At 40.6% G+C, this 21,624-nt stretch overlaps 3 protein-coding genes across 3 annotated transcripts; 1 reads left to right on the top strand and 2 right to left on the bottom strand.

The window, feature by feature from the left end:
- The first annotated feature begins 884 nt into the window (after positions 1-884).
- gcgb (glucagon b) lies at positions 885-2,515 on the top strand. Its single transcript, XM_077617186.1, has 4 exons — positions 885-943; positions 1,019-1,118; positions 1,651-1,806; positions 2,319-2,515. Exons 2-4 carry the CDS (start codon positions 1,030-1,032, stop codon positions 2,437-2,439), a joined length of 366 nt encoding a protein of 121 aa, XP_077473312.1. The 5' UTR covers positions 885-943; positions 1,019-1,029; the 3' UTR covers positions 2,440-2,515.
- An 878-nt stretch (positions 2,516-3,393) lies between these two features.
- slc4a10b (solute carrier family 4 member 10b) lies at positions 3,394-13,907 on the bottom strand. The gene is made up of 25 exons (XM_077617187.1): positions 13,781-13,907; positions 12,877-12,918; positions 11,556-11,637; positions 10,925-11,077; positions 10,713-10,851; positions 9,938-10,098; positions 9,653-9,838; positions 9,498-9,586; positions 8,626-8,783; positions 8,460-8,547; positions 7,884-8,030; positions 7,641-7,741; positions 7,379-7,553; positions 7,028-7,161; positions 6,717-6,962; positions 6,478-6,583; positions 6,018-6,179; positions 5,680-5,793; positions 5,337-5,498; positions 4,933-5,184; positions 4,701-4,769; positions 4,398-4,571; positions 4,207-4,326; positions 4,069-4,133; positions 3,394-3,998 (listed from the first exon to the last, which is right to left on the bottom strand). The coding sequence occupies exons 1-25, from the start codon at positions 13,826-13,828 to the stop codon at positions 3,923-3,925; spliced, it is 3,249 nt and encodes a 1,082-aa protein (XP_077473313.1). The 5' UTR covers positions 13,829-13,907; the 3' UTR covers positions 3,394-3,922.
- An 877-nt stretch (positions 13,908-14,784) lies between these two features.
- On the bottom strand, positions 14,785-20,052 carry tbr1b (T-box brain transcription factor 1b). Its single transcript, XM_077617185.1, has 6 exons — positions 19,343-20,052; positions 19,083-19,237; positions 18,492-18,613; positions 18,254-18,412; positions 18,051-18,112; positions 14,785-16,682 (listed from the first exon to the last, which is right to left on the bottom strand). The coding sequence occupies exons 1-6, from the start codon at positions 20,050-20,052 to the stop codon at positions 15,848-15,850; spliced, it is 2,043 nt and encodes a 680-aa protein (XP_077473311.1). The 3' UTR covers positions 14,785-15,847.
- Positions 20,053-21,624: the final 1,572 nt, after the last annotated feature.

Raw genomic sequence — 21,624 nt, 5'->3', positions numbered from 1 at the left:
TGTTTGTTCCTCAAATGCAGTTGACTGAAATGATCTAATTTTAAACAGACACAGATGTCCAATCAGGGGCCAGTAAACTGCAGCTTCAGAGCCAAGACGAAACATCGATCAATATCAATGTCGTTTTGTTGAACGGAATGTCTTTCCTCGAAATTATTTGGGTGCTAAAATTGCCTAAATTGCTTTTAATTTCCTTTCTTTATGTCACTTTTTTTCTCTGGGGGTAAAAGATCAGGTTTTCAAAATGTATTATTTTGTTTTTTTAAGAAGTACGTATTAACTTATTGGCTCCCATTGATGGCAATAGACATCAATTTTGACATGGTCCGATGGGATTGGAAGTCTATCGCTCTCAGTCATTGTGAAAAATAACGTCAGTTGCTAGAAGCAACAAACAAATTCAGAAGTGTAAGGACATGAAAAATGTAATGATATTTTCATAATCTGGTGCAGAGCAAAAAAATAAAAATAAAAACCTAATTAGTGGGACGCAGATGGGCCATAGTATAGACACCACTGCTTTAGGTGAAACTTAATTGGATCGTACAGTCAAATTCCTTTGTGGCAGAATTTTTTGGTTGTCCAAAGAATTGAATAGTGCATCGTAGAATTGGTCATTTATACCCCTAATAACACTGTTCCAGCTTAATAGCTAACCAATTGATGTCATTGTACCAACGAGGATTGGAGCCTTTTACCGACCACATGTCACACCCGTGGTGTTTGTCGGAGTCAAATAGATTCAATGAGACAGAAGCTGATTAATGGACGAAGCGTGAAACCGAGGATGTTGAGGTTCCAGTGACGGAAGAGTCACCTGGGAGAGCGTGCCCGCTCGCCACTATATAAGACTGAGCGCACCAAGAGTCGGCCATGAAACACATCAGGCAGAACACCAGGACCAGAAGACTAAGAAAGGCCCCCATTCACAAATATCCCACAGGTGAGTTTCCGTCGCTTCTTATTCAGAATAGACAAAATGTCCATTTTTTTTACCTGTTAATTTCCTGGCTACAAGAAACATAGAAAATGGAACACGCTCACTCTTTGGCTGGACTCCTTCTCCTCATCATCATCCAAAGCAGCTGGCAAGTGCCTGACCACCACACAAGCTCAATGTAAGGACAAATCATCTTATTATGTGCTACATTTCCATCCCATTTTCATTTGGTCCATTTTTGAATGGGGTGAAGTCCCATTTTGAATTTAGAAACCATTTACTGTAATGAATACCATATGCGTAAGGTATCAATTTCTTTTTTCATTAGGTCACATAATTTTCATGGTACTCATACTGGGTCTTTTTAAGATGTTTATTTAAAACTCATGGTTAATAAATGTGTATATTATATTGTTATATTATTGTTGTTTAAAAAAAAGCAAAAACTAATTTTAAAATGCTCTTTTCAGTTTGTCTCAAGCTAAAATAACAAATAAGAAAATGCAAAAAGAAACAAATGTCAAACAGTATGGAAGGATTCAATATAGGAGTTAATTTTGAACAGTGAATTAATAATAGATAAGTTATTTTTGGGAAATCATGCAGTGTGACTGTATGCTATGATGTACTGGTGAACAACACACAGCCCTGTGGATTTGCGAAAAAGAAAATTGTAAGTTACCTGCAATGGCATTGTCCTTTTTTTCCAGGCTTTTGAGTGAGAACTCGCTTTCAAGCGAACCCCTCGAGAACTCCAACATAAAGAGACATTCAGAGGGAACGTTTTCCAACGACTATAGCAAATACCTGGAAACGAGAAGAGCCCAAGACTTCGTCCAGTGGCTCAAGAATTCAAAACGAAATGGGTGAGCGTCCCATCTCATGTTCAGTCAGACAACTTGCATTTCCATGTTAGAGGGCGATCAAAAACATCCAGGCCAGTGCTCCTTTACTTGCTAATGTACTTTTTGTCATTATTCTTAACATAATGTTTAGAAAACGAGTTGTTGATCAAATTAAACATCAGCATTTTTGGAGTCTGAAGGAAAAAATTGTAAGTAAATCAAACTTTAGAACCGACATGCGGCTTCATAAAGCAGACTCCCAACAACTTAAAAAGAAATGAATCGAAAATTAAACTTTAGTTTTTCAGGATGCATAGATTTTTGTTTTCGTATACTTCTCACTAATAGTCAAAGAGCATCGCTTTCCACTTCATTTCATTAAAGTCTTTCAGCCATATGAACATTTTTATGCAAACCCATCCAAATGTGGTGCAAATACAAAAACCATCAGGTCAAAAGGTCACTACGATGACGGATGGGTAGCTCCTTGGAAGTTAAATACGTGTAAGTGACTGTATACCTATGTTCACCAGAAGCGTAATCCGGCGCCACGCAGACGGCACGTACACCAGCGACATGAGCTCGTACCTGCAAGAGCAAGCGGCCAAGGAGTTTGTCAGCTGGCTGAAAGCCGGTCGAGGCAGACAGCAGTAGACGCAAAACCCTCCAACGCCGCTCGGCGCCCCCGACAACTGACTCAGTGCAATCATTAAATGTTTCACAAAGTGTACCATCCTTCTCACTTGCTTCTTGATTTATATTTATTATCATTATTTAAAGATCAAGTGTGAGAACACTTTGAATCAAAATGTTGGCTTCATTTACCCTAACATTAAATGAAATAGGAATCTGACAATTGGGCAGATCCTCTTTATACATAATTATCCTTAGTGTTTGTGTTGGTGTAAATATTTTACATTTAAAAAATACATACATAACTGAAAATACAAAATATGTACATATATAGTCATTTTACCTTTAAAAAGGTGTTTTAGTGCTATTTTGTGGCATATTGAGATGAGATGAGTAGATCCATGAACCTACAATTTATTATTTGGCACTCTGTTGTACTATCTTCATGCCAATTAACAGACAATGATTTTTTTCCAAGAATAATGAAAGCTAAGAAAGGGGAAATGATGGCAATTAGCTACGAGCCGACGAGGGGTCGCCAGGTCGTCACTCTCCGATGCCTCCGCCAAAATAACAACGTGCTCGACGCCCATTGGGACGCGTCGCCTCTCGTAGCTGTCATGTGAAAGCTCGTCAAGTATCTGCCAAGTGCAAACCTCAGGCCGTTCCAACATATTTACCATTCACTCATTGGCTCCTATTGTCAGTGATAGATGTCAACCAAACGCAACGACAAGGATAGATGTCCAATCCACATAAATGTCTAGTGCCAACATGTTATCATTTGGGAATAAGGAAAGTACATGACACACTTAACAGTGCAACAGGTGTTTATGTCAAGGTAGGCTAAAATTCAAGTAACATTGGACAAACATGTTAACAGCATGGTGAAATGTATTACTAGTGACAGTACCAAATATTTTACTTGTTAACATTCATGTAGATGACACATTTCTGACACAGAAACTTCATGTTTCAACATGGAACTAGTACAGTAAAACACTGAATTATGTACATTCATTAAGTATATTGGAGGATTTTAGCAAAAATATAAATTACACCACATACAAAGTAAAATATAGAAACATTTAGGTATGACAAGTTATGATAGTTATGTCATTCCTCGGGCATTATGGGTAGTATTCCCCCTTTTGAATCAATTCTGAGGTCAAGTAAAACAAACATGTAGGACTGTTCAAGATAATTACATTACAAAATAAATACAAAGCTTCATTTGCCCACACAGATTACAAGTTGATAAAAACGGTTTATAATAAACAAACTCTTATCTGCAGTGTTTAACGGATAATATAATAAATATGATTGGGTGATATTTTATCATTTAACACATTTATACATTTTTCAAATATACAAATTAATCAAAATCTGTTCATTTTAACTTGCTGTGACACAAAATATGAACATTTTAATTTTCCCCTTTTGAATGGAACCCCATGAAAATAATCCTCATAAACTCTTTCTGGATTTTTTTTTTTTAAACATCCTAGCTTGTAGCATTCCAAGTGTTTCCGAAAGAACCTTTGGACATCTCATCCGTGATATTAATGATGGGTAATCCTCTGTGGAAGGCAATAGATTGACCAAGAATACACATTTTTCAAAGATAACTGAAATGCAGATAAAGCTTACTTGCATCCCTCCAGTGGCTCTTGCACCTCGTCTTCATCCTCTGCAAGAACGCTGTGCTCTTCCTCCTGGAAATGAAATAAAACCCATTTGAAGAATGACATTACTAGCATTGTGTCGGCAGACAGCAAATGCCACAACCTCCTCAGAATCCTCCAGTTTCTTCTTTTTGCTTTCCGGCATGAGGTCATCTAGCCAACTCAGCTCTCTCTTTGTAAAGATGCAGTCCAAAAGTTTTCGGATGAACACCAGAGCCAAAACCTGAAGAGAAAAGACATTTGGTGTAGAAGTGGTTGTGTTCACTAAACAACCAAAGTCAAGCATGTCCACACCATCATGGGGAATACGATGGCGGCCTTGGAGGTCTTGATGACCCAGAGAAGAATCAAACAGCTGAGCTGGATGAAAGTGAACAGATGCACCTTCCTCAGCGGGACGTGACGTAGGTAGATAAAATCTGGCTGGTGCTTGGCCGGCATACCAAACAGCGTGAGGCGATCAAAGAACTAAAGAGGACAAGCGCTCTCAGGATACTCAAAGATGACACGTCATCAAGAGGACCATAATCAGTTTAATAGCCATTTATCTGTATATCTGGAAGGTTACAGGTAGAATATATATAAAAATGTATGTACCTGTATTCCCCGGAGAGAAGATGCTCCCATGTAGAGAAATACGCCATACAACACAGGCATAGGGATAAACTGAACGACAAACAAAATGCAAGAAAAATGTTATGTACTTTTAATGTCTATTTTATCATCATCTAAGTCCTAAGATCCCTGTCTTTTGCTTTGCTATGTTTTTTTTTTCTTCAATTTGGGCTGATTGGAAGCCTACAACTGCTTTGGTGAGGGTCCGACCGACCTTGAGCACAGATGTCATGAAGACTGAGCAGCCCATAAGCACGAAGATCATAAGGCCAGTGAAACGTTGCTCCCTAATTCCAAGGAACTTGGGCTGCTCGCCTGGCGCCGAGCACTGCGACTCCAGTTTCAGGCTGTTGACGTGTGTGATGGAGAGGACGGTGGCCGCCACAAACCATGGCAGACCCATCAAGGAGCAAACGCCGAGCATCAGTCCCACCATGAACAGATCCAGGTGGTAGCCACAGCCCTTCTACAAGGGGGGTGAGAAAACTGAATTGGCAAAACGACAAGTAAAAGCCAACACATAATAGCTATTTTCATTTAACTGTTGTTATGCATGTACGCTACATTATTTTGTGCGAGCAAAACACAGTCTAATCAGCATCCGAGGCACAGAAGTACCTTGAGCTTGTGCTCCTTCCTGTTTATGATGACAGCTGTAATCTGCTGGTCCATGAAGATGAGGATGGTGCACAGCAGAGCTGGGAACAGCGTGATGACGATAGTCCACCAGGGATTCGGTCCCAGCGGGTTAATGAACCAGCCACGATCATCTCTGGTTGGCTGAAATTGCAATCAATGCTTGGTTATGAGACATTAGAAACATATTGTATACGTTGATTATTCTTCGATTTCTTCTTCTATTTAATCTATTTCAGTGATGTTCTTGGGATCACTGTTATGATATGCAAACCTTAGGTTGCCAAAAATAGTTTTCTTTTTTTTATAGCAATTCCTCACTCACCTTAAACACACTTGGAACTTTCAGTTTCGGAGAGGGAATCCCTAAAGTGTAGTCAATCAGGACCATGGTGAAGATGGTGATGAAAACAGCAAAATCACTGATGATGGATCTGACCTAATGGCAGGAAAATGTTTTTCTTTATTGCTGGAAAGGCTATCAGAACGCAACAGTGTGATTGTGATGTTCAAACCAACCTCTATACACAATAAAGCACTCAAAAGCTCACTCCAACATTGTTTGTTGTAATACTAACAACAAACCACTAGAATGCAACATTGCGCCTTCCCATAGTAACTTGTTTGTCAAAATAATGATGTTCCATTCATCGTGTGCTCTACCTTAGTGGGGAAGAAACTTCTGAACCTGAACTCCTTGAGGAATGAAGACATGAAGACAGTGGAGAAGAAGAGAATGACACACCAGAACAGAACATCAGGGACGTAAGGTCCTTTTGGACCGCAGGCGCTGCCAACAAATTCTCCCCGATTTTCAATGCAGTCCTGCGACAAAATAACAGATTGAGGAAGACATTGTGATTAGCATTGAATAAGAATACAGCCTACATGTCGGCTTTACGGGCATCCATGTCCAGGAGAAATAGGAGACAAAAAAGATGCAATTTAGTGGTGATTTGCAGAGAATAATCCAATATAATCCTGCTCACATGTCCTTAATCTCTTCTGTTCTCAATCTGGGAGAGCATGCCACTTTGAGGTGTAAAAAAGAAAAAAAACGCGCCTTTTGACATTTGAGTGTTCTGCTATCTATTTTCCAAAACCAATTGAAGACAAATTGTACCTTGACCTCCAATGCCTCCCAGTATATCTCAGACGCCGTGATGTTGTTGAACTCCCAGAGCTTCAGGGTGCCATTGGTGGGGTCAGATGGCTCAACGCATGAACATCTGTGGACACACATAAATCCGGGTGTCAAAATAATCCCACATCTGTGCCAGATTTACAGGTCCTCCAAGAAGTGTACAGTAATTACACTCTTTGTGTTCTTTTGTTATCGTGCGACAGTCACCGTCCACCTACGAGTACAAGGAGAGTTTTTCCAGGTTGTTGTTCTTGTTAAAGGGATAGTAGTCTCCCAAGTAGAACAGTTTCTCCAAGGCCTCGTAAATGAAGATGATGCAGATGAGCGAGGCGAAAGCTTCTTCCGTGAAACGAGTGATGTAACAGACCAGCGAACTGGCGTCGGTAGCCACCAGCACGATGCAGAGGACGGCCGTCCACAGACCGATGCAAGTCCTCAGCGACAGATAAGACAGGTCGTACTCCCTGCGTGGATATTGGGGGAGTTTCTGATTGGATTTAGGAGGCTTCAAATCAAAATGAAAACATACTTGCAGAATTTGAACAGTATCTTTTCAAATACAAGTACTGGTCCTGTGCTGCCCAGAATGGTGAGAGGCTGTCCGGCAAACAAGGAGTACACAATTCCTGTCAACGAGGCCCCGAACAGAGACTCAATTGCACTCTGAGGGATGGCAAAGGACACAGGAAATAATGAATACCAAAATATTGAGAGTGGATTCCATTGTACTTTTAAGCATTAATTAATTTGATTAGCATTTTGGCAGATTCCCTTGAAACTGACTGATTAATTTGTCCCCGTCAAGTCATTGATATTTAGTGAAATTACCATCCCTAGGGCAAGATATCATTGCAGGATGAAAATATTGAGCGCTTCTTACTATGCGTCCTTCTGTGGCCTCGCCAAGAAGTCCTCCAAAGGTAATGACAGGGGACATGCAGGCACAATAGAGGAATAGGAAGGAAGCTACACACTGCAAACTGAATGCGTCGGTATAGTCAGACAAGTAGTGGGGGGTTTTGCGCTTGATGTCCAGAAGGAGACCACCAAACCACCTGGGGATGTAAAAGAATGCATTGTTAAGGCAATTTTACATGAAGAAGAGAACTGAAATTTGACAGATGTTTCCTGAATCAACTTACTTCTCCGTGCGTTGCAGTTCAGGACCTCCATGACCTTCATGCTCATCTTCATTTGCATCAGCAAAGTCATTCGGGAAATTGGTATTTTTCTTTCTTTTCTCCTGTTCAACAAACAAATTCATTATGTTCAAGACAGCGTTCCAGTCTGTCAAAGTGGTCAGTGACAGAAGGAAATCTTTTTGGCGTTCATATTAAATTGATTTCCAGACCAAAAAAAATACCAAATCATAATCCAAAACATACCTGAGAAGGTACATTCTTTGGTGGTTCTATTCTAATGGATGGATCCCACTCTCCTGGTGGCAAGACCGTCACTTGATCAAGGAATTCATCAATCCCAGCTATCAGATCATTTCGGTCTTTAGCTTTGTACGCAACGTCATGGAAAACCTGATGACATGAAAAATCAAATTTAAAAGTTGTGATACCTCTCTATAGTTGAATGCCTGTAAGATATTTCTGGTCACAGTTTATACAGTTAATTGGACAGTAGATGTAATCTATGATTGACCTTCACGCCAGCCAGCACACTAACCAAAACTTCTCACGCCCTTACAAAGATACTTTTGTTGTTGTTGTTGTTTTAACATTACGTTAGAATTAAAGAGTTTAGAGTTGTTCTTTTTTTCTCTGATGATGGACAACAGCCTAAATCCTGGACAGAATGGAATGACTAATCCCCAAAAGCTAGTCATAAAAGCCGTGCTGTGCGTCATGCCGAAAAATGTTCCATCACTTTCTGAGCTTGCGGCATCCAGCTGTAAATGTGCTTGGAATGTTGCGCTAAATGGGAGCTTTGATTTTAAAGAGTACACTTACCTCATCTGTCATGAGCGTGGCTATGGACCTTCCGATTTCGTGATACTGAGGGCTTCTTCCCACAGGTCCCAAAAGAATAAAAAGAAACCTAATATTCAAAACAAAAAATCCCAATGTACACTGGAAGGAAATCGGATGGCAACCGGGTGAGTGTCAATATCCTAACCTCGTGGCGATGGGGACTTCAGCCAGGCCACTGAGAATAACGGCTGGTGAAAGACGCACAAATGCCACCACGGGTTTATTGAGAAAGTCCAACTCTCCTACTAACACGTTGCACGCTTCAGCACCTGCTGGGATTTTCTTCATAAAATGAAGGTCCATCTGAAAGGGTGTATTCCACAATTTATACATACAACAAAGACGTGTATACTCTGAATGAATGTTTATCTAACATGTTTAGTGATGCGTACATATAGATCTCCCAAAAATTCTGGCATCAATGAACATAACATTCTGTTAGAAAATACAACACAATATGGCTGAAACGTTAAGGTTTCTTTCGTACTAATGTAATTCTCTTTTTCTAGTTATGAAGGCTTTAATAATAAAATAATTAATTCAACAAATGTTGGCAGTGTGAAGGTGTTGATTTTTCAGTGAAATTTATGAGGCAGTAACAAGCAGTTACTGGAGTGTTGCTTGCACTTACACAGAAAAATCTAGAATATTTTTTGTTGATTATGATTATTATACAAGGCAGAGAATGAGGGAGATAAAGTCATGTACTTTATGTTATACGGAGAGCTTTTCACAAAGTATTTATTTATATTCATCATGATTGTCTTGTGCATTCATTTCAATAAATGTGTTTGGTTATAATCCTAATACTGTCTAAACATATATTTCAAATTCTAATAGGGTAGAGCCTTCAACGTATTAGTATCATGATAAAGAAGGTTATAATAATAGATGTAGTGTTTTCGACCTCTCGCTGGTCCATTAAAGTGTAATGCCATAATCGGGAACCAAATGTAGGACATACATTATCATTGTTTGAAAACTACGTTGATGTCAGTGTAACTGTTCTAAGCGTACCTTGCTCAAGTCTACAGAGGTGTTTTCTCTAGTGGCCCCCCCTTTCCCATCTGAACCAGCTAAATGAGACTGGGATGATGTCATCTGACCTGGAACAAAACAGAAAGTGATTATCCTCCCTTTATGAATCTCATTTGGTCTCAGGTCGTTCCTACCGTTCTTGTCAAGGTGGACGTCTGACGTCCGTCGACCCATGTCAGCAAACGAGCGCACAATGGGCAGGCGGTTGGAAAGTTTCTTCTGGTTCTGGTGATGATGTCGCTTCAGCAACACATTATGCACTTTTTTTCGGAGCTTGTCGCCCAGCGGCGAGTAGAGCTCCTGGTGATCCAGCACCATGTCTGCACCAAGGTTATTTAAATCATAACCATCATCTTTTATTACTTACAAATGACTCAAGAACCTTGCCAGAGTGTACAAATATCCCAAGTATATTGTACCTGCGATCTCCTCGATGGTGTTGGCCCTCATATCAAGCAGCACGGTGCCGTTGATGATGCAGCTGCGCAGCTCAAACAGGCTGTGCAGAGACAGCGTGGCCACGTAGGGTTTGCTCCATCGCTCTCCTCCGTCCTCAACGTCCTCCTCAAACTTCAGCCACCTGCCGCCGTAGTGGGGCAGATGAGAGAAGATAAGGTCAGCCGTCCGCCATCTGCTCGTGCAGTACACATTTCAATTTGATAACTGCTTCCCTCATTTTCACTCATTTGGCAGTGCAACGTGTTGCCCTTTGACAGGGCATCGCTGTAAATACATTATGTCTCGGTTTGGGGATTAAATTCATGATATGATGCCATTTTGGGAAAGGCTTTGCTTCAAAGATTGGGGCTCTAGTTCATCTGGAAAAATTGCCCAAAAATGCAATACAGTTGACTGGCAGTTTATAGGTTTTGAAGTCAACAGTGTATACAATTTGAAGTGAATTCTATAATAATATTTCTCTTTATAACTTTCTACTCACAAATTCAACTATCAAGATGTATCTCCAATTTCTCTCACAAAAATGTAGTGAAACGCCAAACTATAGCCATAGCATTTTACAATCGAGAAAAAGGCGCAGCTTTGTAAATTTGATGGTGAAAAAGCAGAGTGAGAAAAAGACCATCGATATTTGTTTTCTTTGACTAGTGACTCTTCCAAGGTGTATCCCCTTTCCCAGCTCATTTATAACTCTGAGGACAAAAAGCTCCAGAGAAAATACAGTAGTACAGGTACCTGGCGCTCTCCCTCCATTCAGAATCCTCGCCTACCCTCAGGAAGATCTCATCCATCTCTGTGAATAGGTCATGAGGAATGTGCTCCTCATCCTGATCTTCTGTCCCGAGAAGGAACTGAACCCTTTGGGAGGGAGTGTCTGGGAACACAAACGAAAATGAAAAGTTTTCCTCTGTCTGGCATGTCTTATTACACCGTGATAATAATCGTACCGTAGGTAGGAGACTCTCTTCCCTCCACCAATGGGGGGACCCGCTCCCTGCTCCTACGTTTGCGTTTGTTACCATGGTGATGATGCCTGCGATGGCTGCGCTGGCGGGTGCTGCCCAACGGGACGTGAACCCCGATGTACAGAGTTCTATGGCCTAGAAACGTATATATGGGAAATGTTAGGAAGGCAATGGAGAGGATTTTTTTGCGTGTGTTTGTACACTATATGTATGCACGTGTAGACATGCATGTGCGTGGGTGGGTGGGTGTTCGCACTGAGAAGCTTTACGGATAATAATCATGGATGAACACAGTCTCTTAGTCATAGTCCATCATTGTTTAATGCATTATATGCCTGTATTACGGATGGCTTTTTGTTCATTCCCGAGCATTTTCACAAAGTGCACTTTGAGCTGTCAATGTGATAATATTGTATAATATATGGCCAAGCCCCAGTGACCATTGTGAGGATAAGCGTTACAAAAAATGAATGAATGAATATGGTCGAGGCTGTTCTACAACATTAGCAAGTTGATAGATATAGCAAGTAACTTTTGTGGAAAAGAAACCTTTTTTTGCATTTTCAACATCTATTTGTGTGTTTTCGTGTCATTTAATTGTATTTTGTGCCACCTTCAAAATCTTCCTGCTCAAAGTTGGTGCATTGTTGCGACCGTGTTCCTCCTCTGTCCACTACAGCTTCATCATCGCTCCTCTGTTAATCGCACAAATAATGATGTTAGAGAGGAATATATAAAATCAGTTAAATATTTACCTACATTGATTCCCAGGTTTTGTCGCTTGCTTCACTAAAGATAGATATATAGATTGTCTACAAAGTTTGTGAGAAATCCAGAGACTTTCTCCTAATCCAGAAGTTTGGTGATCAGTGCACTAGCGGAAATAACTTTTGGAGTTAAACCAATTTATTGTGGTCATTTCCTGTAAATCCAAGCATGGCGTGCCAAAACCCTAAGCGTGTTCTCTTTGTACAAAGTCGGGTACTTCTTGTTTGTTCATCAATGCAAGCCCATATTGAACGCATTTAGAGCAGAAGGGCGTTTTAATCCTTAAAGCCAGCTGGCTGTCATCTTTGCCCTCTGCCAGCCATCTTGACCTGCAGCTGACTATCGAGGCATATCCGTAATGAACTTTTTTTTAAAGCTTCTGTCGCCTGGCAGGCCAGTCATTTCAATATTAATCCATTTACGAATACACATTGCATTGACAGATTAGAGTGTCTATTCAGCATACTGTATTAGCTCCCTTTATTTGCAAAAGCAAGATATCAGCAGTACTAAAATACCGAACATTTATATAAATTGTCTGGTCTGCATACATTGTGCTTGACTGCCTTAAACTATGAGCTAAATTTGGTCCAGTTTATTATGTGCAAATCATTTAACTCATTCAGAAGGGGAAAAGTCCAAATGGACGGGATGTCTATCGCTGGTAGTGGCAGAGCGTTAATGAGTGAGTTAAAACTCTCTTAAAAAGTATGGAGGTCAGAGGTCAAATGGGATAACTGGCAGGAGACAAGGTCGATTGACTGTAAGTAAGAAGTGTGAAAAAATGCTGTCAAGGTTCTGGCAAGACAGCCCGATGAGGTGAAATGACAGGATGTGGCGTCTCTGCAGATGGCAAAGACATGTTTAGAGCCATCAGTGATGATTTCCACAAAAAGCTCCTATATCATTGGAGTAGTCTGGCAGCTTTGACGGACTATTTTTTGGCAGTTGATGTATATACAGTCAAATGGAGAGTAGAACTGTAAATGGGTGACTTTTCTTGGATTTTCCATGACTTTTGCTCTCTGGCTGCAGCAAATACTCAAATTACCTGACCCAAAACAGTCTGCCTGTGTTTTGTTTGTGCTAATAACAACAAATTATATTGTACTGACTTGTACCTTAAAATGTCTTCTAGAAATTGTAAAACGCTGCATCCTACTCACCAAACTTTTACGCCCGACAGACGAGCTAAATGAGGAGTTTTCCTGCAAAACAGAGGGTGGGGGGCATCTTTCCTTAAATTTTGCTGATTTGAACATTTTAATATTTACATGCAGTTTCACATGACAGATTAACAGTAAAATGGTATTTCTAGATGACCACGTGTTGTCTGGCTAAATCCGGTCTCACACAAAACACACACACACACACATATACACACATACCAATAAACAGCTCCAGAGCAGAGCCCAGGAAGCTGTGGAGCCAAAAAGCCAGGCGCTTAAAACCATGGCCTAAAAGGTTGTCAAAAAAGCTGCTTGTATGTCAACAGAAAAGAGATGACGAAAACAAATCTCCATCAAAATCATCGACTGGGCTGAATGAGACTTTGTGAACCACCAAACGCAGAGGCCATTTGGAAAATACTAGCCTTGGGATTTGTGTTGAATTTATTTTACGAGCATACTTGTTACCCATAGTACTGATGATTGTCTTTCCCCATTAAAAAAAATAAAAACCCCATTAAGGAGGCATCAACTGCATCAACACTAAGCATCTAGCATGCTCACCCATTAACACCTTACATGTCCTTACTTATTCCAAGGCAAAAATCATGAGTGGTCCTTGAAAAAGTTACCCATGCAAACACACACCCAAAGGCAATTAGACAGTAGGAGTACCTTGAAAAAGTTATCCATACAAAATAATCAGAGCTCTGTATTAAATATAAAATGTGCCTTACAAAATGAAAAACAACACTCAAGACAATCAAGACTCTCCCCAAAGTAATTATTCATTATTTCGTTATGCCATCATGTCCTGTTGGGTTTCATTAAAGAATTGCTGTGTTATATTTTAGCAATGGTAACATTCCATTTTAGACTAAAAGTATTGTTTAAATCCTACCATGGGTAGCAGTGGCTCCATGTGTACTCCCTGATCCTGCGTGTCCATGCTGCAAAGTCGTGTGCTGTTGTGGGTGGAGGTGGAGATGATGAGGAGGATGAGGATGATGAGGATGCTGAGCCCAGCAAGCTTGTAATCCATTGAATAAATCGAAATGGCAGCAAGCAAGAGAGAAACTCAAGGTGGTCACATGTCTATGCTCATCATTTATTTTGTCCCTTTATTTATTCACCTCTGATCTGTTTGATTTAAATAAATAAATAAACCATTATTTACTGGAAGGTTTTTTACTTTAGATTTAGACTTCCAGCATGAGGGACATGAGATTTGTGAATCCAAAGCTTCAAAAATTTGATTCCAGTTTTTTTTCCATAAAGTTCATCCTCTTGAAATGCTTATGCTACATCTGGTTGGTATTTTATCCTAATAGCAATAAGAATGTATGAAATGGGTTATAGTACTTGTACGTAGTTACATCTTAAAATAAGTTAATGAATAAATGCATTTGTCTGACCCACGACTGAACTGTTAAGGGCAGCATCTGTCGCCATCTCCTGTTGTGATTTGGGAACTTCTCTCCATAGGCTTCTTCAAGCAAGAAACAATACTACGCATATGAGGTGGGTTTTCACAATTAAATTATCATAAAGAATTGTACCATTGACAGCAATATTACTCCATTCACACAAAAGGGTTGTGATCATTTTAGTAGGTGAAAGCTTCACTGACCAAAATTAAAATACCAGTGTATTTTTTGTTTTGAATTTTCACCCAGTGGCGTTAGTTTAAATGACAATTGAAAGGAACACTATCACATCTGTAAAACTTTTTGCCAAATTTCTGAAGCCAGCACTTTAAAGAGAAAAAAAACTCCAGATCCATAAAAAAAATCTTCAGAAAGGTATAGGATTATTAGTGTCAGACCTTAATTGTCCATAAATATATTCAACCTGAACATCATTTATTCAGCTTCTACGACGTTACAACAGAGATTGTTTTTTTTTACAACGACATAGTCTCAAATAAAAACAATTAATCAATTAAAAAGCGCCACATACCTTACATAAGTTGAATTCAAGAACATATGATTGTGTAAGCATATATAAGAGACATTTCTTAGCCTAAAATTAGGGGTCAAGTACAATATACAGATGTTTTGCTACACAAAAAAACATGTCATGTACATATTATCAATATGTTTATAAAGTAAATGTATACAGTATACAGATAGATCATTAACACTTGAGGCTACTTGACAGAGAATTTGGTCATTTTGACACTACAGTACATAGTGTATTTGGAAGGTACATCCAATCACTATCACCAATATTCGTATATATAAATTATATTCTATTTACAGTGGCAGTATAACTGTAAACGGTGAGTCAAGGTTCATCTACAGGTGATCTGACACAACTTAGTACAAGGATGGTGAAATGGAAAGAAGAAATAAATAAATAAAAGTACAGTGTTTATTGCCCAGAAAAGTACCATACCTATAACTGCGAATGCGACCTCTCAGTCAAGGTGGGGGGAACTGTATGACCAATTCCAAATGGTATCATGAAACACATAAATAAAAGCTTACAAGAACATCTGTATTTAATATGATGTTAACCTGGTGTAATTTAAATGGTGGCTTTCTCTTTGAGTTTTTCCCCAATTAAGTAGTATTTAATATACATTACATTAATGGTTGAAAGGGGTTGCATGGCGACCAGTCAAGGGTGTAGTCCGTCTTTCACCCCATATTCAGCTGGGATAGACTCCAGCAACTCTTGTGATGATTTGCAGAACAGATGATGGAAAAAAGGTATTAACAATATTGTATTATGGTTTGTTTTTTTAAGTGGAATTTAAAGTGAAGTATGAAGACTTTCTATTACCTCTGTGAGAATGGATAGGTGGATTGAAAGAATGGGTGATAAGAGAGGATGATATGAATGATGGAATAAATTGCATTTGTAGACAGCAGGCCAGAGAGAGAGAGAGAGAGACAGATAGAGACAGACAGAGGCAGAGAACGTGAAAAAGACAGACAGAGGGACGGACATAGAGATGATCAATTTAGCTGGAAGTATAGAATCCGTAGTAACCAATGTCTTTCGAGCAGTTTTTGTCTTCTCTTAGCAGGTCTGACTTGAGCGGGGACATGGCGTCCTGCACCGGGGTGGAGGAGGGTGACATCCGCCTCCGTTTGACGGCCTCGAAGATGCCAGAGTCACTGGAGTCGATGGATTTAATGGACGACGGCGTCTCGATCCAGCTCGACTCGGAGGTCACGTCCTTTGATTTGGCCTCCTCCGAGCCGACGGGTGACCTCTGCGCCGGGATGGCGTCACCCTCCTCAGCCAGGCAGTTGCTCCGCCCCCCGATGGAATTGGAAGGCCAGCAGGGGTACACGGAGTTGCCTTTGGCCCCGACTCCTCCGCAATACTGCGGCGGAGTGCGTCCCCCCCACCCGGCGGGGTCCGTGTAGTAGCCGATGCCCCTGTTGGAGCAGCCCGCCGCGGGCAAAGGGAGCGCCTTGACTCCGGCCGCGGCGTACGACAGCAGGGTGGCGGCGTTACCGGCGAAGTCGGCGGCCTCGTACGCCGAAGCGGCGAAGTCCAGTCGGTTGTTGGCAGGGGAGACGAACCATCGCTGCGGGGGGCTTCCCACCGAGGGATCGTCGCTCTGCAAGCTGTTCCCGAGCGGAACGCCGCGATCGGCGCCAGAAGCCGCAGCCGCAGCCGCCGCCACCGCCACGCCGGGGTGGAAGCGAGATTTGGCGTATGAGCTGACAAACTGGTCCTGGAGGAAGGGACTGTGCATGGCGTACCGGGGTCCGGCCACGAGCTGCGAGCGAGGGGAGTCGCCCGGGGACGGAGTCAGGCGGTCGATGTCACAGCCTGTGTACACGCTGCGAACCAAAACATGCACACAAAGTAAGAAGTGCATGACATGACAGCCACTCGCTAGTAAAATACTATGCCGAAAAAATGGACAGCTCCCTGAGCACGCTTTATTAAGTCTTTTCAAAGCAAGCAAGTGTCGTTTCAGGCTCATTTTTGGTTCAATAACTATTTTTTTAAATGATCTAACTAATGATCATGATGTATATTCGCATTTGGTAATAGTGGTGGTCATTTAAATATTATTTAGACTTTGTATTTATATATGAAATGGGCTATAGGTAATTGTATTTTTATTTGTAATTGTAAATTTTCGTTTTAGTTGTTGTATTTTATAGCTAGAGTTCAGTTATTGCATTGATGTTATTTTTAACGTTATTGTATATTTTTTCACACTAAGCCATGGAAATATTTGTAGTATTTTTTAAATAAATATTGCCAATGTGTTTTTATAGTTGTTATTATTATGACTAAACTCCCCTTATGGAATAGTATAAGTATTTTAATATTGGTAAAAAAGACAATATTGTATAGTAGTAATATTATTAATAACAGTAGTAGTATGTTGTTTAATCATTAGAAGAATAAACTACCATTTTTTGTTTTTCTGATTCTACATTTTTATATTCAAATTACTCAAGATTTCGTTTCAAACATTTCTGGCTCAAGTGTCTAAAGCAGCTCTAAAGCTGCACTTAATAGCCATTTGATTGAGTACATATGGTGCTACACTAAAAGTAATTATTATAATATTCATTATGGTTGTACTATTTTCAATGCATTTGATGAGATACACAAACAGTCTTCGTTTTACCTATTATTTTACTGCAACAAGTGGTGCTTATCAATTTCAGCATTTAAAAAAAAACAGCTTCTAGTTCTCGTGCCTGACATTTCTCACCTGGCTTGATTATGTGCACATACACAACTACATATACTGATTGTGGAGCAGATCAAATACAACAAAATATATCACTCAGATTTGTAGGCCTTATAAAACACTGCAATCCCCACATGTCAAAACTATTTGAAAGACATTTGAACCCATGGCATCCTATTCAAGACACAACTATGAAATTAAACGACAATCATTTTTATTAAGACAACAATTGCTTTTGAAATATTTAGTGTTTCACATAGTTGTTTCTGACACCCAATGCATTTAAATTGATGCTTAACTTAGTTTCCAGAATGTTGGTTGGCGTAAATGAACACATTAAGTCTTTTTCAGAAAAGTATCTTAAAATGTTTTGTTTGTTTTAAAAGAAAAATGCACAGCATTATCTCAAGTGTGTCCAACATTAACAAGTGCAGGTGATATAAAATGCATCCGGTCTATTTTGCCTGATGTCAATAATATGAGATTCATAACTTACGTGTCATAGTTGTCCCGAAATCCTTTTGCAAAAGGGTTGTGGTCAATTTTCAGTTGAGTAATCTGTTAAGGAGGAAAGTGAAATAGAAAGATTAGTCTCCAGATGAGCATGATGCCGTATCGATAAATAACTATAATAGAACAACATAATATAATATAAATATAATTTGTTTTGTTTTTGGGGGGGTTGTGGAGTATTCTTACGTCAGTGTTCTGGTAGGCTGTGACGGCGATGAACTGAGTCTCGGTGAAGGTGAATGTCTGGACTCTGCCCGGCTGGCTGCTGTCCTCCGTGCCGTCCTCGTTTACTTCCACCACGTGCAGTCTGGGCTGGTACTTGTGCAGAGATTGGAGGACCACCATCTGGGCAAGAGATTCATTCAGTTTAGACAAGAAATGATGTTACTTAACTAAATATGTCATTTTAGTGTAAATGTGTTACCTGTGCCGTGTTGTTGGTTCCACCTTTGTTGTTGGTCAGCTTCAATTTGCCAAAGGAGATCTCCTGACGCATCCAGTGTGCACCCGTGTTTGGAGAATCTGGATGCATGTAGACTCGATTTCCTGTGGTAAATTAATACAATAATTTAATGCATGCAGTCTTCTTTTTTGTATCATAGAGAAACAATACAAGAGCTGTACATTTAAAAAATAAGATGATACCATAAAATTTGTTCAGGTTGAATTACCAGCCCAAGCATAATAATAATAATACATAATAAACACATTTGAAATTCTACTTTTCAAGTGGAACTGTGCAGTGAGAAAAATAACATGAATGCTGTTTAGAAAATACAAAAATGAAAATAAACCAGCAGTGTGTTTATTTATATTGAACAATTAGGATTTTTCAAGCACATCTCCTTCAATTTAAATTTGTTCAAGTAAAAAGGTACACTCGTTATTATTACGTTTATCTTGGAGAAAAATCACCCCAAATATTTAGATTTTCAATAAACATTTTAGTTTTCATCACTATACAAATTTATTGTTGTCCTGATTTCAACAATTCAACCCAAATTTTGGCCATTACCTACGACATTAGTATCAGCTTTTCCACAGGGCACCCACTTGCCTCCCTGGAACCTCCAGTGATTTGGATCAGCCAGAACAACATCCACAAAAATGTTGTAGTGAGCGGTTGGGTCCAGGCCTGAAATGTTGAAGCTTAAAAACGGGAACATTCTCCTATGGGGAGGAGGAAAAGTCATCCTTTTAAATTCTTGAAAATTGTGGGGTGATTTTTTTTTGCCAGCCATGAAATTTCACATAAAATAACGGAGTTTTCCTCACCGTCCCTGCTTGGTGATGATCATCTCCGTCTGGTGCCTGTGGAATTTAAGCCACAGGGCCCTGTTGCACAGATACACCTGCGCCTTACCCGTCACCAGCCCGGCAGCCTGGGCCGGGGAGAACTGGTAAAAAGCACCTCCCTGATACGCGCTTCCGTACTGCTGCGCGTACGGGTAGCCGGGTGCGGGCGGTGGGTAGCCCTGGGCGGACGAGTTGCTCAGCAGGCCGTTGTAGGCTCCGTTGGCCAGCACCGGGTGATGGGCCACGTACCGGCCGGGGCTGCCGATGGAGAAGGCGGCGTGCGCGGCGGCGGCAGCCGCGGCTCCGTGCTGGCTCGGGTAGGGGAACATGGTTCCTGCGGAGGCGGACGAAGGAGGCTGCGTGGAGGGAAAGAAGTTGTCACCCGCTCCCGCTCCTGCTCCATGGAGGGTGTGACCGTGACGGGCGTCGGCGTCTCCGTGTGCACCAACACCGCCACCGGGAGGGGAGAGTTTGCCCGCGTGCGCGTCCTTGGGGTCGGGAAAAGTGTCTGCCTCCGACTGATTCGTCATCTCCCCGGGGCTTTTTTTCACGGGTGAACTTCTCTCCGCGCTCTTGGAGATTATAGGCAGACTCTGCGCGTCCGTTCCATCGCAGCCATGAGGCGCACTGATCGCGTGCACGCGCGTCCCGGACGGGTCAGCACTCTGAGGCGAGGTGCGCACTTGCATAGCTCACCCTATATATCACTCCAGCCTCGCAATACATTCTGGGGAGTATTTACATACACGTCACCCAATGGGGAAATTGAAAATGACTGGAGGCAATTGACATCAGCATATAATAAAATAAGCAATGCTGATTGGCCGAATTTATTTGGAATCTAATCAGGTACCTCTTAATTGAAAGAATTTGATGAGCATCTGGGAATTATGAAAATCAGCACCTAGCATCCCAACTTGTTTATTTCAGTGTTTAGGCTATTTTACCCGCGTTATTTACCTATTTATGCACCATGAGTGCCAAAGTATGTCCGCAGAGGACATGAAGGTATTTATTATTCACATAAATGACAGACAGTCCATGGCAGGCTAGTGCATCGGATGCCTTAAAATGTTTGTGATATAGCGTGAAATCACAGTGTCCCACTGAAGATGTGTTTATGAGTCCCAGAGCTCCTTAATATTTAATACGTGGTGAAGTTAGAAGCTAGTGCACCGATATCAGGGACATGTCACATAAAGCTGAGGGAAATAGTCCGCATAGGAGGAGGGGACTGTGGAATATTTGAAAGAAAAAATAAGCACCTTGATTTTGTCTGAGTGGACTCTCACTGGACATTTCATTCAGGACCCCTGCAACATAATGCAATGTGCAACCAAGTGAGTTCAAAGCCTTTTGTGAAAATGCTACAAGCAAACAAAAACAACTTTATCATTCAAACTAAATGTAGGGGGCCAAATCTGTCCCACCACATAATTTTGTGTCCCATGAGAGCATACCATGTGCATGCATTTCATATTTCTTGCTCAGTTGTGATCTCTTTAAAATCTTGAGATAACATGCATATTTTTGTTGTTGTTAGCCCCTTTTAAAATAATCTTTACACACTTTTTTACTTGCTTTTTATTCTATAACAAAACTTTGAGAGGTATGTGTAAATCCCATAAAAATGGTGTACCGCATTCCCCAATTAGATGTTATAATAAATTCCATTTCCAAATTGGCTATAGAAGCATAACAAAAATGGGCTTTGGGAGGATTCAAAGTTAAATTAACCCCGCAATTATGTGTTTTTGTATCACATAACACCAACACTTAATCATCAGTCGCTATAATCAATACAATCGAAATGAGAAAGTTTCCCGGAAAAAAAAACACAGAAATCCTTAATAAAAGTGTCTTCCTGTCAGTTGGAGATCATTTCCCCCTCTGGTATAGATGCCTCAGACCACCTCCAAACAGCAGCATGTGTTACCTTGGTAATAAGCTTATTAGGCCAGAGAGCAAGGTGTGCACTGTGCACTCGTGACTGCAGCTGCTCCCTGTGCACTGTGACTTGGTGACTTCAAACTAATCTCACACTAATTTAGTGTCTTTTTTTTGTTAGGAAGAAAATGCCATTTTGTACACTTTTGTACTCTTTTTTGAAGCTTAAAATTCGTTATGTCAGATATTGTGAAGTTAATTACGGAAAAGAAGCATAGACTAGCAAAGACAATCTCCTCCTTGCCGTGTTAACTTGACCTCCAATAAAAATAACAGCATTTGGAAATTGGTCACACACAAGAAGAAGCTTCGTG

This window comes from Stigmatopora argus, chromosome 13, assembly GCF_051989625.1.
Source record: "Stigmatopora argus isolate UIUO_Sarg chromosome 13, RoL_Sarg_1.0, whole genome shotgun sequence".
Lineage (NCBI taxonomy): Eukaryota > Metazoa > Chordata > Actinopteri > Syngnathiformes > Syngnathidae > Stigmatopora > Stigmatopora argus.
This window is presented reverse-complemented; position numbering and strand designations above follow the sequence as displayed.

Coding starts and splice junctions, on each gene's coding strand:
- tbr1b (XM_077617185.1), bottom strand. CDS start 20,052: ATGCAAGTGCGCACCTCGCCTCAGAGTGCTGACCCGTCCGGGACGCGC. Junction 18,413..18,491: donor GAACCAACAACACGGCACAG/GTAACACATTTA, acceptor TCTCTTGCCCAG/ATGGTGGTCCTCCAATCTCT. Junction 18,113..18,253: donor CAGCCTACCAGAACACTGAC/GTAAGAATACTC, acceptor CCTCCTTAACAG/ATTACTCAACTGAAAATTGA.
- slc4a10b (XM_077617187.1), bottom strand. CDS start 13,828: ATGGACACGCAGGATCAGGGAGTACACATGGAGCCACTGCTACCCATG. Junction 9,839..9,937: donor CACCATCGAGGAGATCGCAG/GTACAATATACT, acceptor ACCTTGGTGCAG/ACATGGTGCTGGATCACCAG. Junction 4,572..4,700: donor CTTCTCTCCGGGGAATACAG/GTACATACATTT, acceptor TGTCCTCTTTAG/TTCTTTGATCGCCTCACGCT.
- gcgb (XM_077617186.1), top strand. CDS start 1,030: ATGGAACACGCTCACTCTTTGGCTGGACTCCTTCTCCTCATCATCATC. Junction 1,119..1,650: donor GACCACCACACAAGCTCAAT/GTAAGGACAAAT, acceptor CTTTTTTTCCAG/GCTTTTGAGTGAGAACTCGC. Junction 1,807..2,318: donor AAGAATTCAAAACGAAATGG/GTGAGCGTCCCA, acceptor TATGTTCACCAG/AAGCGTAATCCGGCGCCACG.